This window comes from Acomys minous, assembly GCF_964271855.1.
Source record: "Acomys minous genome assembly, chromosome: 8".
In the NCBI taxonomy this organism is placed as follows: Eukaryota; Metazoa; Chordata; class Mammalia; order Rodentia; family Muridae; genus Acomys; species Acomys minous.
Genome location: NC_140489.1, coordinates 101,740,891 through 101,759,332, shown reverse-complemented (window position 1 = coordinate 101,759,332; position 18,442 = coordinate 101,740,891). Strand labels below are relative to the sequence as shown.

Below are 18,442 nucleotides of genomic sequence, written 5' to 3'. Positions count from 1 at the left end.
TCCAAGGCCAGCCAGGGTAGTATCATGTCTCAACAAAGCAAACAAAACCTTCAGCAGCAGCAGCAGCAGCAGCAGCAGCAACAGCATCATCATCACTAACTTTTTATTAATATCCTGTTTGTATAATATGGGTGTAGAGGCATATGTAGGTTAAAAGACAACTTTTGGGTTCTCCTTTCACTTTTATGTGGGCTCCAGGATTGCGTTCAGGCCATTAGGCTTGTGTAGCATATACTTTACCCACTCAGCCATCGCACCAGGCAGGTTCTTTTAAATGAGGGTCTTGGTGTCCATTCTCGGTTGGCTTTGAACTCACGATGTAGCCCAGGCTTGCATTACACTTTCAATCATGCTGCCTCAGCCTTCTTAGTGCTGAGATTACAGGACTATGGCTTATATTTTACACTTATATAAGAGCTACATATTTTGTGTCTATATAAAAACACACGTCTTCTTAGCCTGTGCTGTCTACTTAAGTTATTCCCATCCCACTGTGAGAAGTAGACTGCCTATTTCATGGTCCAGGAGGAGGCCCATGTGCTAGACACATCAAGAAAAAGTAGTATCAGCTCCAGTATCTTGACCCCATGCCCAACAGATCCTCTTATCCCATATTAAAGAGCAGAAGCTTGCCAAAACTCTCCCTGGTATTCCTGGCCCTCTGTGAGGTCCCCAGACAGCCTTTGATGGGTGGCTGTCCCTGATGTGAATGTACAAGTGCCTGGAATAAGAGTACACCCACAAGCTGGGCGTGGTGACGCACGCCTTTAATCCCAGCACTCGGGAGGCAGAGGCAGGCAGATCACTGTGAGTTTGAGGCCAGCCTGGTCTACAAAGTGAGTCCAAGACAGCCAAGGCTATGCAGAGAAACCCTGTCTCAAAAAAACAAAACAAAGCAACACACACACACACACACACACACACACACACACACACGCACGCGCACACACACACACAGAAGAGTACACCCACCTGGTTACCCTCTCACAGCTGCTGCTGCTGCCAGAGACTTCCAGATGTCCTTTGGGCAGGTGGCCAGTATTATAAATAAGTAATTAATTTGGAGGGCTTTTCTGTTTACCTGCTCTAGCTCACAAATAAATAACACAGAGACTTACTAAATTTATCAGTAAGCTATAAGCACCGTTACTGGACAGAGAAGCATTTATTTATACTAAACACATATGCCCCCAAGTTACTTGCCAATATTGGTCCTGTCTGGGATGCATCTGCTCCATCAGGACAGGTCCTTTTTCTGCATCTTCTTCTTCTCTCTTCTTCCCCTTGTGGTCCCTACCTGTGACCCCAAGCCTGAGAGTGGAAGCTCCGCCTACCTCTCTTCTGCCCAATTGTAGGCTGTTCAGCTTTTTTTTTTATTAACCAATCAGAGATAATTGGGGAGCAAAGCTTATACAACATAGGCTGGTATACATGAGTGTGCACTTATCTTGACTACAGCCGCATCTTAGGGTCCAGAATGTAGCATTTGTAAACACAGAGCATCACACCAACTCCCAACAGGCCAGTGGGGTGGCAGCTGACGCTCTCGGAGCCCCAGGTTCACTTTCCTTTCATTTGTGTTTAGGCATCCCTGCTGCAGAGCAAGCTCAACCAGATCTTTGAAATCACTATCCGGTAAGTGGTGGCATGGGCAGGAGGGACCCTACCTCCCTGTCCAGCCTCAGGGGTCAGGGCCATTGTCCTAAGTCCTCTTTCTCACACCCCTGCTGGCAGCCCTCCCTCCTTCCTCAACCTCTAGTGCCAGCCCTAGGCTTAGCCATTGTGGAGAGGGCAAGAGACTGGATTAGTAAAGCCTAGAAAAAGCCAGGGGTCTTGATCTCTGAAGTACCTGCACCGCCATAGAACAGTGGTTCTCATCCTGTGGGTCACAACGCCTTTGGGGGGGTCGCATATCAGATATTTACCCTATGGTTCATAACAGTAGCAAGATTACAGTCATAAGGAAGCAATGAAAACAGTTTTATGGTTGGGGGTCAACCACACCTTGAGGAGCTGTATTAAAGGGCTGCAGCGGTAAGAAGGTTGAGGCCCGCTGCCATGGAGCCTACAGTGAGTCTTGACTGAGCTGAAGATTCTAGAACATCTTGAAAATCTGGGAACTAGTGGAATAGCATGAGCTTCAAGGAGAAACCGAAACCATCTGTTGTGTTCAGTTGCACAAAGGGTAGGATCCCCAATTCCTGCCTCTTACCTTTCTCCTCCATGTGTCTCTAGGCCCCCTCCAAGCCCTTCAGGAACCATCACCGCAGCCTACGGCCAGCCACAGAACCACTCCATCCCTGTCTATGAGATGAAGTTTCCCGACCTGTGTGTGTACTGAATCCCTAGAGACAGAATCCTTAGGGGGCTCGGTGTGCAGGAGGACCACCCTCCTGCCCGCTCTCACCGGATGGACATCTAGCTGGGATAGCTGAGAAATAGTCACCTTGGACAATGGCTCTTCCCAAGTTGAGCAGAGGTGGAGCCTCCTCCTTGTCTTCTGTGAGGAAGTTCCAGCCACCTGCCCTCGGGGGCTAATAAGCATCTCACCTGTCTTCTCTTTTGTATCAGCCAGGGACAGAGAATCATGAGGCTGTCTCCACTGAGAAACAGAGGAGCCTGGGAAGCTTCTGCTGGGGGGGGGGTGTCTATGAGGGGGGTGTCAGACACTCCCAAGGAAAGGAGCCTGAAGAAGACATGGTCTAAGGAAAGCATAGATGGCACTCGGGGAAACTGAGGAACACCCCCCAACCCCACCCCACTGTCATAAAGGAGTGACAGTGTGAGAAATCAAAGGTGATGACTGCTCTCACCTCTCCAGCCTTGGGTGTCCTACTCAGTCTCTTATTTACTCTCCCAGTTGTCCGTGTTTGTTTTTTTTACTGTTAATGGATGCTGAGTGCTCACAGCAGGAGCTGGGGATAGAGATGCTGGAGGCAGCCAGGCTAAGCAGAAGAGCAACAGGCTGAGCATAGAGAGGGGCTGCTCCTCCCAGGCTAGGTGACAGCATTGCAAAGCACACCTGTGGCAAGTCTGTGTCCTTGCTGCATGTAGCATCCTCTCACTGTCTCTGTCCAGAGGAAGCTTGTGGCAGATCCTCTATGGTTCTCTCTCTTCTGGATGTTTCCTGGGTTGTTAAGTTTGGTCTCTGATACCTTTGTCTCCACAACCTCTGTGTTGAGAGATAGCTGAGCAAGCTAGCTGGTTCTAGGGACCAAAAAAAAAGGGTGAGAAAGTCCCAGGGCCGTGAGGCCTGTCCACATCACTTCCCGTAGAAGATGCTCCCAGCAGAAGGTAGGGCTTCGGGAGTGCAGTTAAGCAAGTGGCACTTTGAGATTCAGGGAAAGAAAGATTTAACAGCTAGAATTGTAATGATATTTTTCCCTCTTTGGACAAAGCCTGAGACACTGGAGACAATTGGCTTTGCTTGTGGTTTGGGAAGAGGTGGTAGAAACTCCTTTGGCTTCCATTTTCCCTATGTGCCACCTACCTGTGACTTGTGTATGCTAGGAGCAGCTGACCCAGGACTGGGTGGGTGCAAAAAGTGCCACTTGCTGTCCTCTTTGACCTTTGCCCTTGTTTGACCCTTTCTTGATCCCCCCTCTTGGTATCTTCACTCCTCCAAGACCACTTACCAACATCCTAGACTTCTTCCAGTGGGGGCACCCTAACAGCCCAGGCTAGCCCTTTCTTTCCCTTTCAGACTTCTCGTAAGTTTTCTGAGCTCTTTTCCTCCCAGGCCCAACGTTGCTCCAGATATTTTGCCTCTTTAGAAAGGGGGAATGGTTCTGTTGACCTGCAGTAATCCTTTCTAGGGTATGGTTTTAGGCAGTGTGGCCTGGGGTCATAAAGGAGCCATCTCTGCTAAGGATGGGATATCCTTCTCAGGACACTTTAGATCGCCGCCCTTTATATGACCCTGCATGGTGACAGCCTGCTCACTAGGACATTTTCCAGAATTAGGAGAACCGGGGCACATGCACTTCCTTCCCCACTGCACACGAAGTGAATGTCACAGATGGGGCCTTCTGACCCTGACCCTGGCCCGTAGTCTCTTCACCTGTGATGCAGCTCTTTCCCGTGGTCCCTGCACTGAGCTATGGGCTCATGGCCCCAGCACAGCCTGCATGATCTCAGGTCCCTGAGGACAACACCACCACCCATGGCATTGGAGCTGTGGGCTGTGGTTCAACCCAACTCTATAAGCATGGCTTTGGGTCTCTCCTTAGTGTCTCCTTACTAAGAAGGCAAGTTTAAAATGAGCACAAAGGCAAGTAACCTTTTAGAAACTAAGAAAATCTAAGCCTTGGGCTAAAATCATCTTTCTTTACCTGCCCGCCACATCTTTTACCTCCTGCTTGTAAGAGGCCATCAGTTGCTTTATTGTTCCCATCGGCCACCATTGTCCATGCCTGAGGTAACCTTGACCCTAGTTGTGAATCGGGAGGGCCACTTCTTTGGAGCCTTTTGAGAGCCAGCATCAGGACCAGAGGCTCTACAGGCCCTCTCAGATACCTCTGCCCCTCACACTTCCCTGGGGACAGAGAAGAGAAAGGGACAGACTTCCAACTCTGCAGACTTAACTGCTGCCAAGTCTTCCTTTCTGTGCCTCCTGTCCTTCACGCCATGCTGATTAGCAGTGACTCACTGCCTTTAGACTGTTGGCTACTTGTGTGCCCTCTTCTTGGTAGAACTGATTTTAGGTTGTATTCAGCAGGACACTGGGTTTCCTGTTGATGGGGAGGATGGAATCTGATCTTGGCCAAGTATGCCTCAGAGTCAGAAAGTCTAGACAGTGATCACAGGAGAGTCTGTCACTCCATCACAAGGCCTGGGAGAGAGGCAGAAGCACAGTGGATGGGAGCTGGGGAGGAGCCCGGTGTCCACGCGCTTGCCTTTCCAGCCTCTGGTGTTCATCTTCCCTGTGGTAAACCAGAGTCCAAAGGAGCCAGAGAACTCATTAAGGCCAACTGGTTGCCACCCTCTGACCATCAAAGCAGCCAGGGCTCTGGCTTCATGGCCAGGGTCAGAGGGTGGCATCTTGCTGACAGAATGTAATAGGCACGAATGTGTTTGAGGTTTGGAAAGTTAACTCGGTTGACGATCAAGAGTTGTAGAAAGTGGATTAACAGAAAACACCTGACCCAGAAGCAGCTGCTGATTCCCCCTGTTTCCTGTTTTCCTCTTTACTTCGGAGGCTAGAATAGATGGTTTCGTGGCTCCTATATGGCCTCATTAGAAACAAAGCCTAGAAACACCCTTTGTCTTTTTCATACCCGACACACAAAACAGGGGAACATGGGCTTGGGACCAAGCGGCAAGGCTATTCCTGGTCCACAGGACAAAGTTCAGCTGAAGTAGGATTTAGAAAAGCCCTCAGGCTCCTCTAGACTTCCTGGGGGTCCCTGGGTCATAGCAGCTTCCAGTAACCCTTTACTGCCATAGGCCTCCCAACCTGCTGCAGAGAATGCTGCTAAGAACCGGCTGTGTTTGGGCTTTCTGGGGGAAGGGAAGGCCTGAGCCGTGGGTCTGAAACGTTGGAGGTAGAGGAGGGGTGAACCAGGCAGGCCCTGTCTGCTTCCCTGGCCCTTCTCTGGCAAGCAGGTTGCACTGAAGCAAGGATTCCGTTCTCTGGGATCTGGGGTGAGATTCAGGGAAAGCAGCCTGGTTTCTATGACCCGACAACCCAAGCTGAGTCTAGATCTAAGGGCTGCAGAAGAGGATCACGGGAGGCCCTGTTCTTGAGCCTGTCTACCGGGGGAATGGTAAGGAGAAGCCATGGGTGGCAGGAAAGAGACTTCATGGCTCTGTTGGCTGCCCTTTAGCACCAGCCTGGCTCCTTCAGGGAGCGCAGGATCTCCTGAGCCCAACACTCGCCCTTGAACTCTTGATGACTGTGGGTCCTGGCACATGGAGTATAAAGTTGTACACCCATAGATGCTGCAGCCCATCCATCTCCGTGCGTCTTAGACCTTCAAGACCTGGCTGAGTGTGTGCGCCTATGTCCGTGCATGTGTGTAATGTAGTTTGTAGTTGCCAATGTTTTGTATATAATAGCTGACATATTTATATGTGAGTACAGAATTGGCATCTGTGGCAGTTTTCTGTATTTTAAACTTGTTGGATCAAATTAGTTTTCCTTCCAGGGATGGGGGGTGTTGGCAGGCCTATTCCAAAGTCATCCCTTGGGACTATTAGTCGTGTTTTCCCAATGAGCCTTCGTGATGCCCTTTTCAAATAAATGTTAATGTTGTCACCATATGGCTGTTTGTTTGAATTCTCAAAAGGAAATAGCTTCTTTTTTTTTTTAAGATAAAAACAGAATCTGGAAATATCAACTGTGTACCACTGGCATTTAGCCACCCCCACTGACCCTTGCTTTACACCTGGCTCTAATGAGGGAAGCAGGGGGAGGATGTTACAGAGATTGGAACCTGAGGTGAGGATTCCCAGCAAGGGAGCATCCTCAGGAGGGCTCAGGCCGTTACTCATTCTACCTCACTTCCCACGACACACAGTAGGGGGCGCTTAGTCAGTCAGAGCTCAGTCTGACTCCCTTTCCCCCCAGGACGTCCAGAGCTCATCATGTCCCCATGAATGCCTATCAAATGTCAGGGCTTAGGAACAAATACGCAAATACCAGGTTTCGGTGTGTGTGTGTGGCCCAGTGATGTCTCATCAAAGTGACGGGTATGTATGCATCCCTGCAAACACGCAGCTGCAAACTCTGGCCCCAGCACCATGCACTACAGGGAGACAGAAGCAACATAGCACAAGCCTGTGGAGCTTGGAATTTCTCTTAAATGAGGGGACAAAACAGACATGCAGCAAGTAACTCGCCATCCTGGCCAGACAGCATGCCTTCCCACAGAGGGAGCTGACCGTCAGAGCCCTGAAAACAAACCGGGCATGGTGGCGCAGGCCTTTCATCCCAGCACTCGGGAAGCAGAGGCAGGCAGATCAGCACTGGGGAGGCAGAGGCAGGCAGATCGCTGTGAGTTCGAGGCCAGCCTGGTCTACAAAGCAAACCCAGGACAGCCAGCATCATTACACCGAGAAACCCTGCCTCGGAAAAAAGCAGAAAAAAAGAAGAAAAAAGCAAGGTAGGAAACCAAAGGCCTCAAGGCTTAAGCCTGCAGGATGGTTCCTCTATCTCCACGATGTGTGTGGAAGAGGGTAAGACCATGTGTCTTGAGAGTATATATGAGTAACCAAATTAGATCTGCTATCAACTCTCAACTCTCACATTTTCCTGATAAAATATTGACATCTCTTTTTCCCTTTTATTCTCGCCAGTGTCTTTACGCCAAGAATGAAAGGGCAGATGAGATAATTAAATCCTGGGAAGGTTTGGGGACTTGCCTAAGGTTGCAAATAAAGGATTCACCAGAACAAGGAATGTCCCAGGAGCTTCCTGAGTGAAAGCCCAGAGACCTTCCCAGAGGGGAGTAAGTAAGGCCTTGGTCCCTAAGGCCACTCACTCTTTGGGGCCAAGTTCGCAGCTAAGCAGCCATTCTAGGGGTGTCAGACAGAGAACCACCCTGGGCCATCCAAACTATCTGGGTGCCGCCCCCCTCTGCGCCCGCCCTCCCCCCACCCCCAGACATTTGTTGGAGCAAGGGAGTGGAGAAATGTTTTCTTTACACTCTACTGCCTGGTCGCATGGTGGTGTAATTGGATGGTTTCGTGTGTTTTGACTTTATTCACGCAGTCTATATTGAAGATCAGAGCCGGCTGTGAAATCTGAAAGGTTTTATTTCCTAACTACAGGTAGCTCTAAGAGGCTCGAGGTCTGCAGCGAGTAGCTCGCCCATGCCATGCAGGGAGGGGGCCGGGGTGAGAAGACCCCTGCAACCCTCTCACTGGCCCTTCTTGTGAGCGTTCTTGATGATGGCGTTCTTGAAGAGCGTCACCAGGGGTGTCTGGCTCTTCTCCGAGGTCATGAAGCCGCCATAGCGCTTGTCCTTGGGCGGGTTGCCCCAGCGGAAGTGCTCCACCCGATAGGGTCCGTCGTCCCTCTCGGTGTCGGGCTCCAGGACGTGCTCCAAGCCGTCGGGCTGCACGCCTACCAGCTCCCTCTTGAACTCCAGGGGGAAGGCCTCTGCGGACTCGTTCTCGGCGACGTTGGGGTACACCTTCACCGGGCGCCGCTTCTTGCCCACGGGCTTGCCCCAGCGGAAGTGCTCCATGGAGTAGGAGCGCTTGCTCTCGCGCGCGGCCGGCTCCGGATGGCCATCTTCCCCCGCCGCCGCCTCCTCCTCCTCCGCACGCCTCTGCGCCGCGCCACCTACACCGCTGCCGTTCCTCGGGCCGAAGCGGTCCCAGCGGAAGTGACCCATGACGTACTTCCTGGGGTTCTCGGTCAGCGGCTGTTCATCCCCGTTGCCTGGAAACACGGGCGTCTCCGCCGAGAGATCAAGTTTGCAGGCCCGGATGCAAGCCTGTGGGAGAACCCGACGCGTGAGCCAAGCCACCTGCGGCCACCACCCCTGCGCCCTAGTCCCGTTGCTGGTTCAGCCTCGAGGCCACCGCGCCCAGCAATGTGGTGCCCTCCTCCCCCGCCCCCAGGTCTCACCGAAGTCCTGCGCCAAGCTGCTCTTCTCTTGCATAATTCTGCCTAGATGGCAGTAAGCATCCCACCCTACACCTTGCTTGCTTGACTTTCTTACAAAGGGACGTTGTCAACGACGGCAAAGTGTGGCTTCGTTTAAGTCCAGGAAGGGCATGGGAATAGAAATTGGGAATCTTTCCTGGTAATAGGCGGCTGGATTCTGAGGGCCTGAATTGTCACCACCGCTTCCGTCTTACCCATGCCTACTCCAGTCCTGTACCCCTAGGTCTCTCATCTCAAAGCTTCCCCGCACCCACTAGGTCCTTTACTCTGTGCGTCGATCTTGTTTAGTCTCCATCAGAATTTTGAGGAAAGTTGGTTCATTTCCCTGCTACCTCATTCTAACTAGACCCAGGGGTATTTCTACCGTGATTGCTATGCTGGTGCCTCTGTACTCTGTCCCTAGAGGATTTACAACTGGGGTGCTTGTTTACACGTAGATTGCATCCTTAAGGTTTTTTTGTTGTTGTTGTTGTTTGTTTTTTTTAGATCCTTGGATATTGCTGAGGAGAAAACAGAAGGATCCCACTCAGTCTTTTCAGTTGAGGGTTTTCTACATCAGAGATTTGGAATTATAATGCCGCAGAATGTTAACAGTGGGTGATAAAAGCAATGTAAATTAAGCTCCCTCCCCCACCTCCCAGGATGGATAATGAAACAGGGGCCTCGGAAAGAGAAGAGATCTAGTCAAGGTTCCCCAGCTCGTTAGTGTCAGAGGCAGGAATAGAACCCATGGGTTCTGACCTTGTTTAGCGCCTACCCCCCCCCCCCTTTTTTTTCTGGTAAGATCTCAAGCTATGCAGTGTGCGTCTCAAACAGTCTTGGATTTTTCTGAACTGCGTCTCCAAGGTTCCTTGGACTCTCTGAGTCTAAAACACACTGAGTATGAACCTTGCTCTTATGTCATTTTTGGGGGGTTGGGGAGGAGTCAGGACAGGGTTTTTCTGTTTTAGCCCTGACTGTCCTGACTAACTCTGTAGACCAGTCTGGCCTCGAACTCACAGAGACCCGCCGGCCTCTGCCTCCGGAAGGCTGGGATTAAAGGTGTGCGCCACCACCACTCAGTGCTCTTATGTCTTGAGAAAGTCTCTCTCATCACCCAGCCTCATTTGCCCACTGATAAAACAGGATGTAGTGACAGTCAGTAACAGGCACCCAGCACTTGCAGTGCACACACTAACAGGCACCCCGTGGTGACCTGGAAGGGGCTCAGCCTGCCCCACAGGAAAGGAACTTGGCAGCATGAGATATTTGGCAACAGTTTTAAAAAGGTATTTTTGTCTTTCCTTCACCCTCTGGAGATGTTGTATGGAATACCTAACTGATAACCAGCTTTATAACCGAGACAAAGAGGAATGAATATGAAGTGAAATTGTAGGTTTTCAGTATTTAAAGGAGGGCTGATTTGGGAGCTAAAGGGTTAAAATATAGGATCAACTAAGGGAGCAATCATGGTTAATAAGGCACTGTCTAAACTGAGTATATGGTGAGGGGTCTTTCACAGACTACAGAGCGGAGAGTGAGAATAATCGAGGAGAAATTACGGAACAGACCCTTTCCTCTGAAGCCACCTTCCCCTCACCTTTGCCGAGTTCCAACAGTATGGGAAGAGCTCTGTCGCTGCTCTGGATCGCAGCAGTCAATGGAGGCGAATTTGTCCGTCCCCACGCCCCTCTTCCTTTTGGTCTTTCCTAACCCCAGTGCCATCTTCTACCCAAACCAAGGTGGTGCCCATGGCCCACATACCAGCAGGTTGCTTTCTGTGGTGAGGTCTTGACACTGGCTGCTCTCCAGGCACCAGCCCCACACTTCTATAGAGGTCTGAAGCAGCAAGGCGAGCAGCAGGGCCCCTGAGCGACTGTAGCAGGATCTCGGCATCTTCCAGGTGACCGGCTGAGGCTCTGCAGAGGCAAACAAGATTGGTGGGACCCCTGCAAGGAGCAGAACAATGTTGGCCAGTCACCAGGAAGGACTGCGAGCCAACACTAACAGCTCTCACTTGGACAGTCCGAGGCTTTCTGAGGACAATAGCTGTGCTAAAATGGAAGATGTGTATGGGTGTCACGAGAGGGATAAGGGGAGGAGAATTCAACATAGCTATGGGGGGGCGGGGGTGCCTGGAGAGATGGCTCCGAGGTTAAGAGCACTGGCTGCTCTTCCAGAGGTCCTGAGTTCAGTTCTCAGCAGCCACATGGTGGCTCACAACCATCTATAATGAGATCTGGTGCCCTTCTCTGTCATGCAGATGCACATGCAGACATGACATTGTATACATAATAACTGTAGAAGAAGAGAGGAGGAGGAGAAATTAGAGATGAGGCTGTCTGTGCTATCACTTGGCGGGACCCCTCACTTGGGAGTTGGAAAAGCTGAAGTCCAAAAATATCATTTCTTTTGTGTTCATGAGAAGCTAAAGGTAAGTTCTCCTGCATTCCCAAAGAGTGTTCTAAGTTCACTGCCCAAATGAAGCTACACTTCAGCACTCCGTATCAAACACCCACAGGTGGGAGCAACTGAAAAAAGACAAAGGATTAGGAACTTCCTGTTTTGGTTCCTCTCACCTAAAGTTTGACCATTTCCCATGGATATTAGGTTTGAATATAGGCAAATAAAACCAGTCCGTTTAGCCAAGATCTTAGGCAATCAGTTTGAAGTCCTGTACACAGATCACCTGGGGATTGCTATTTCCCAGACCCTAGTAACTTCAGGAAGATTTCTTTTTGAAGCAGATTCCACTTTCCTTAAAACTATCCTGTTATCTAAACATGCACACTTCACATCATAAGTCTTTTAGTCTGAAATATGTGAATTTGAAGAGGATGTCAAGATTGAGGGAGGGAGGGAAGGCAGAAGGCTGAAAAGGAAGCTACCACTGCTGTGAAGAGCCACTGAAGCTGCTGTTGGAGAAAACAAAGTACCTTTGGGAAGATGTGGAGGTCAAGAGACCACCAGGTGGAAGAGAGTGCTGATAGTGCCTTGGTGCCCTGTGCCCTGCCCCTCCCTGGCACGGCTAGCTCTCAGGCATTGCATCTGTTCTCCCTCATCCGAGGATCCCTAAAGTCATCCTAGTCTGTAATCAGTGTCCCCACCAACTCTGCACTTATTCTCGATTTCAGATTACCAGCTGTTAGGAGGACATTTAATTAGATCAGAAAAGTTAGTTCATAGCAAGATGTCAATAGCCAGGCAGTGGTGGCACATACCTTCGGTCTCAGCACTCAGGAGGCAGCGGCAAGAGGAACTCTGAGTTTGAGGCCAGCCTTTTCTACAAGAGCAAATTCCTGGACAGTTAGGGTTACACAGAAAAACCCTGTCCTGAAAAAAAAATACAAAAAATAAACATTTTAAATAAAAAATGTGACTGACTTAAGTGTCTGTTACTTCTAATGAACACTTGCATTTTAAGATGAATGTGGCAGGAAACAAATCTCTCATTTGAAGAGGCGTGAGCCAATCCTTTATTTTTGAAGGAGAGGATTTGGAAGTGAAAGTCTTCAAGAATCTCTTCCCAGTCTCTGCTCCACCCTGTGTCATTCTTTAAGAGCTGGATGTCCTGCAAGCGGTGTGATTTTCAGAACCATTAGCACGCGTGGCAGTCATTGAACTGTATGGGTCACCCCTCAGCCCAGAAGTCACCATGTTCACGAACCTGGGACTCAGGTCCAGTCAGGCAGCCAATTAGCTCAAAACTACCCCCAGATGTTATAGAAAGGTGAGGAAAATGGTAAATAGCATGAAAACATATTAGTAAAGAAAAATAAAACCACGCAGGTCTGAAAGTACTCTCAACTAAGTTTCCCTTGCCCCCAAAGCTGATGACCAAGGAATGAGGCTTACGTTTGAAGGAGCCACAGTGGAGATTTTCAGGCCTTTGAATGTGTGCTGTCTCTTCCTGGCCACCTGCTGTGTGCTGGGATTCTGATCCCCCACACCTCCACCTCCCAGTTTTTTCTCTTATGTTTTTACCCCTTTTCTCACAAATGTCTTATTTGTATCGTTTTTTGAAAAACCAAAGTAGTGGGGGAATTGTCAAATGCCATGCTTTCATAGTTAGGAAAATGTAGGATTCTGGTCATTAAAACCTCTGGAACAGAGAAGGGTGATTTATTCATTTTGACAGAACTACACCTAATAGGGCTCCATATACCAGAAAATTCTCTGAACTCAATAGAGCCTTATATTTACTACTCTTGAGTGACATCTACATGGCTGTTTGTAAAGCAGAGAGTCACGAAGGTGCAGCTTCATCCACAGTGCACATGCCTCGACTTCTATAAGGAAACAAGCCATTAAACTGCACATACTTCATAAACTGACGAATCAAACTTACTTCCATTTTACTTGACTCTTTCTAGCCATTCTGTGAAAAAAAATCCCCTGATTTATACATGGAGAATTTGGGGGAATCTGTCTCTCCTTCGTTTGAAATGTCCTTTGCCGAGTATGGGACCTTACAAATTGCAGCACAGTCCCTACAGTTCTCCTAACGGCGTCTGAAACCAGACAGGATGGTTCAGAACCCTGGACAGTTCCCTCCTCACTCCCGGTTTTTAACCTGTGCTGGACCTTGTAGAGAGGAGACTACATCCTGTCCTGTAACCTACATAATTGTCGCAAAACAACCACCTTGGGTCCGCTAAGGTGCGCAGGGAAACGAGAACTTGGAGTCTGCAAGCAACAACCAAAGAACTCCATAATTACGAGTTTATTGTGACTCGGCCCTCTCTCCTGCTGTCTTTCCAGCGTGTATTTATATTCAGTGTATATGGTCTCTGGCCTTGAAGAAGACACACAAGTCCAAATAATCCGGACAAGAAACCTAAAAGGAAACTCTCCCAAGATCTCCCCAGGGGCCAGTCGGAGACTAAGACGTCCCGAAGCCTCCCAATGCTTCGTTCCTCCACGCAGACTCTGAGACCCCCGACGGCGGTGGTCTTCGGAACTGCCAAACCACCTGCTGCTCTCTGGAGCGTTGCAACCTGTAAACCCAGCGTCCGGGCTCCGCTCTCTCCCGTCTCAGAAAGTTTGCGAAGAGCTCAGGTCCGCGACAAGCTAGAGCAGAGCGCCAGCCTACATCCCTGCTCTCGGAGCATCCCAAGGCCCGGAGACAGAGCTCAGTATGAGAGCTGTCCCGAGCTGTGGCACCCTTACCTGACGCAGAAATGCAGCTCTCTGGGCTTCAGCAGCCTCTCCTAGTCACTGCTGTTCACCTCTCTCCTCCTTCGCCGCCTGCTTGGTCCCTGTCGCTCTCCTCCCTCCTTTTATACTTGCCTGGCTGGGTGGGTGAGCGTTGGACGTGACCTTCCTGGCAGCGCCTCTGCAGCGCAACAAGCGAATCCCGGGCCACGCCAAAGGGGGGCGGCGGGCCCGCGGGAGGGGGGCTTCCCGGTCGGGGCTGAGCGCAGGGCAGATGTGCCTGGAAAGCGCGGAGGCTGCTGGCATTAACACTGACCCGCTGAAGCACACACCTGGCGCCGGCGCTCAGGAAGAACTTAATTAAGGATGGTGTTGGATCTCCACTTAGGCCTGGACAGAGGCTTAGCGTCCTAGTGTGAGGGGCAGGCCTCGATCTGAGGTTGTGCGGTCGGGATGGAATTACCTGTGTGCGTCCATCTGCCTTCCTGGCATTTGGAGGTAAATATCACTAATAAGGAGTGGGTCTGTTATGCTTCATATTTCCCCAGTGTTAGGAAAGTGTGATGTCTTGTGAAATCAAAATCTGTCTTCTGTTTTGGGAAAGGAGACAACAGAGGCAGGCTGCCACTTGGAGTGTGTGTGTGTGTGTGTGTGTGTGTGTGTGTGTGTGTGTGTGTGTGTGTTGTCCTGCCTATCTTGATCCCCAGTAGTATATGTGTGCAAGTGATTTGTACAGCCTACCTCAATCCCCAGTGGGGTGTGTGTGTGTGTGTGTGTGTGTGTGTATGTGTGTGTGTGTGTGTGTGTGTGTGTGTGTGTGTGTGTGTGCAAGTGAGTTGTGCAGCCTACCTTGATCCCCCCCAGTGGTTTGGGGACTCCAGGACTCCCTTGAGAGTTCAGCTTTTCTGATTGGCAACATCGATTTTGCATCCAAAACTCTTGCTTTTGTGCCACAGGAGAACATGGAGCTCCCTAACAGTAAGCAGCTGTGTCCCTTGCCTTTGGCCTCCTTCCAGGATTATTGCCTGCTGTCCATCTTGTATCCTGAACCTCACCTACCCCCAGCATCCATACTCCGTGAGTACTACTTTCTGCCTCTACTTCCCCAAGTGTTCCCCCACAAGCTAAGCACCATCCCTCCCTCCAGTGAAGTAACTCAGAGTCCTATTAAGGTCTAGCATTCCATTATCACCCAGTCCGTCCGTCCTTCCTTCCTTCCTTCCTTCCTTCCTTTCATGGTTTTTCCAGACAGTGTTTCTCTGTGTAGCCTTGGCTGTCCTAGACATGCTTCGTAGACCAGGCTGGCCTCGAACTCACAGTGATCTGCCTGCCTCTGCCTCCCGAGTGCTGGGATTAAAGGCGTGCGCCACCACGCTCAGCTATCACGCAGTTCTTATTAAACACCTCTTGGCTATTGTTTCCACCAGAAGCCTGAGATACGATCCCTGTTCTGCAGGGAAGCCAGGCCTGTCTCATCTGTATAGGTAGCATATTATGCTTGAACCAATTCCCTTCTGTCTTCTGGTGTCCCACCACCTCTGCCCTCACCACCTCCAGGCTCCTCGGCTCTTTGTAATCGGGTGGTGATTCTGTCTTGTTTTCCTTTGCTTTATTGCTGTAAATTTAGGAGGTTGCTGCTGGTGGCATCGAAGCCAAGTGGAGATAAGGTTGGGTTGGTCCATCGTCTGGGTTCCTAATTGTATAGAGAACTTGCTTTGGCCAAAGTGAACTGAAAACATGTTGAACCATATTAGGAAACACTGATCGGGCTACAGGATGTTAAAGGGGGGAGGCAGGAGAAAAGAATGGCTGGAGCCATGGCCAAAATCAGTAAAGAAAGAAAACCAGGCTCCAGAGAGATGGCTCAGTGGTTAAGAGCACTGGCTGTTCTTCTGAAGGTCCAGGGTTCAATTCTCAACACCTGCATGGCAGCTCATGCCTGTTTGTAAACTGCAGCCCCAGGGGATTAGACACTCTCATACACACAGACAAAACACCAAGAGGCCACAGGGGATGCTGTCATAAGGCACTGGACATGGGTGTCACCAGGAAAAAGTCACCACTGTCTTTGCATCTTAATATCAATAGTTCCTCATCAAACGCCTGGAGCAGGTGCCTCCAAAGGCCTCAAACAATACAGTTTTCCTCTTTTACTCTAATGCTGTAGTGAATTGTTACGACATTGTCGATTGTTCTTCCAATGTTGAACATACTGTGCTTTCAAAGAAGTCCAGCTTAATGGTGCTGAGTGTCTCATATGGCTAGCAACTTAATCACTTTCACATCTCCTTTCATGAGCGTGAACTCTAATTTTCCTGTTTGTAAATTTTTGTCAGATTTTGGTATCAAAATTGCACTGCCCTCACAAGGCAAATTGAAACCCTCACTTCCTGTTTTAACCCAGCCAAGGGCGTATGTATGTATGTATATGTGCGTCACACGTGCACAGCGGTCACTGAGGTACATCCCTCATCTGGTTCCACCTTCTTGTCCTGTCTTAGCTGTAGACTCTGGGTGTGCATCTCTTCCTTGTCTGGCATTAGTAACTTATATTCGGTTTTATAAGCTTTTCATAACCACTGTCTTTGGTGCTGTCAACTCTCTCTAGTATATGTGTTCTTCGGAAGTATTTTTGAAATTTCTCCTTTCTGCGTGTTCAGCTGCCTACCCTTTTCCTGCTTCAGTCAGATGGATGCTAAGTGGTGGCTTTTACTTACATTGCTGACATTCAACCTCCACTGTGTTCTGCATGTGTAGACATGACCATAAACATCTTCCTAAGAATGTTTTTTATTGCATCTTGCAATTCTTAGCATGTCATTTTTTTTTTAAATTGCCATTTAGTTCAAAATATCTTATTTTCAGCTGGGCAGTGCTGTTGCACACCATTAATCCTAGCACTTGGGGAAGTAGAGGCAAGTGGATCCCTATGAGTTCAAGGTCAGCCTGGTCTACAGAGTGAGTTCCAGGACAGGCAGGGCTACATGGAGAAATATGTCTTGAAAAACCCTGTCTTTTTTTTTTTTTTTTTTTTTTTTTTTTTTTTTTGGTTTTTCGAGACAGGGTTTCTCTGTGTAGCCTTGGCTGTTCTGGACTCACTCTGTAGACCAGGCTGGCCTCGAACTCACAGCGATCCACCTGCCTCTGCCTCCTGAGTGCTAGGATTAAAGGCGTGCTCCACCACGCCCGGCTCGAAATATATATCTTATTTTCCTCTTTACCTAGGGATCGTTGGGAGATGTTCTGGTTAGCTTCCAAGCCTTGGGGATTTTCTAGTTATGTTTTAAAACTAATTTTTAGCTTAATTTCCCTGTGGTCAGAGAGCACATTCTATGTGGTTTCAATCCTGAGGAAATGTTTATGGCTTAACAGGTTTACATAAGCTCCATTTTGGACTATGTTTCATGTGTGTTCCAAAATACTGCATCCTGTGGTGGCTCAGATATCCTACACTCTATTGTCCAGATCTGTTCTGGTTATTTGACATCCTATGTGTAAGGGAGGTGTGTTCCTTAAATGGCTCCTTCCTATGGAGTTACCAGTTCCTCCCTTTGGCCTTAGCATAAAAACAAAACAACTCTTTCTAGAGATCTAATGTGAATGAAAGTGAGGTAAGGGATTCGGAATAATGCAGGATCAAGAATAAAAACATTTGCTGACAGACATAGTGGTGCCTAGGAAGCAAGGCAGGGGAATCAAGAGTTCCAGGCTAGCCTGGGCAATATATATAAAGCCCAGTCTAACCTCTAACAGAGGTTAGAACATGTCTACTGAGAGGGAAAACCCAGGAGAAAGGAGAAAGCTACTGTTGCTAATGAAAAACAAAAACATGTACTCTAAGTCTTTTGTTTGGTTTGTTGTGTTTTTGCTGTTTTTGTTTTTTCAGACAGGGTTTCTCTGTGTAGCTTCGGTTGTCTTGGAATGTGCTTGTAGACCAGGCTGGCCTTGAACCCATAGAAATGCACCTGCTTCTGCCTCCTGAGCGCTGGCTGGGATTAAAGGCGTGTATCCCCATGCCTGGCCAAGTCCTCAAAGTCTTTTTTTTTTTTTTTAAAGATTTATTTATTTATTATTATGTATACAGTGCTCTGCCTGCCTGTACACCTGCAGGCCAGAAGAGGGGATCAGATCACATTATAGATGGTTGTGAGCCACCATGTGGTTGCTGGAAACTAAACTCAGGACCTCCAGAAGAACAGTTAGTGCTCTTAACCTCTGAGCCATCTCTCCAGCCCCGTACTCAAAGTCTTAAGCAGACCAGAGATGGAATCCAGGAAATGAAGCTGATCCTTGAACACAGCTGGAGTCGGGTGGGAGGATGAAGGAGAAGGGACAAGAAGAGGAAGAGACACAGGAATCCGAGAGGCTGGTAGGAGAAACTGCAGGAGGATGAGTGGGTTTTCTCTATATCAAGGTTTTAAACTTCTGACCCAGTATTTCCAAAGACCTAGCCCAAGAAAACTGTCTAGCAGTTATACTAAAATATCTTCGAGACTTCATGTGCTAGTTATAGCAACAATAAAATAAAAATCAATGCTAATATATAGTTATAGGAATTATAGCAAAGCTGGACAAGGTGGCACACACCTGTAATCCCAGCACTCAGGGAGGCAGAAGCAGGCAGAGCTCTGTGAGTTCGAGGCCAGCCTGGCCTACAAAGCGAGTCTAAAACACCCAAGGCTACGCAAAGAAACT

At 49.1% G+C, this 18,442-nt stretch overlaps 2 protein-coding genes across 4 annotated transcripts in view; one reads left to right on the top strand and one right to left on the bottom strand.

Moving 5' to 3' along the window:
• Positions 1 to 6,261, top strand: part of EFR3B (EFR3 homolog B) — a 78,796-nt gene extending 72,535 nt beyond the window's left edge. For all 3 annotated transcript variants that reach the window (XM_084792599.1, XM_084792598.1, XM_084792600.1), the window contains exons 22-23: positions 1,586 to 1,635; positions 2,236 to 6,261. In XM_084792599.1, coding sequence (XP_084648725.1) covers positions 1,586 to 1,635; positions 2,236 to 2,341 — 156 coding nt within the window. In that variant the 3' untranslated portion in view covers positions 2,342 to 6,261. The remainder of the gene's footprint in view (positions 1 to 1,585; positions 1,636 to 2,235) is intronic.
• A 1,476-nt stretch (positions 6,262 to 7,737) lies between these two features.
• Positions 7,738 to 10,504, bottom strand: POMC (proopiomelanocortin). Its single transcript, XM_084792538.1, has 2 exons — positions 10,358 to 10,504; positions 7,738 to 8,441 (listed from the first exon to the last, which is right to left on the bottom strand). Exons 1-2 carry the CDS (start codon positions 10,487 to 10,489, stop codon positions 7,860 to 7,862), a joined length of 714 nt encoding a protein of 237 aa, XP_084648664.1. The 5' UTR covers positions 10,490 to 10,504; the 3' UTR covers positions 7,738 to 7,859.
• Between the last annotated feature and the right edge of the window lie 7,938 nt (positions 10,505 to 18,442).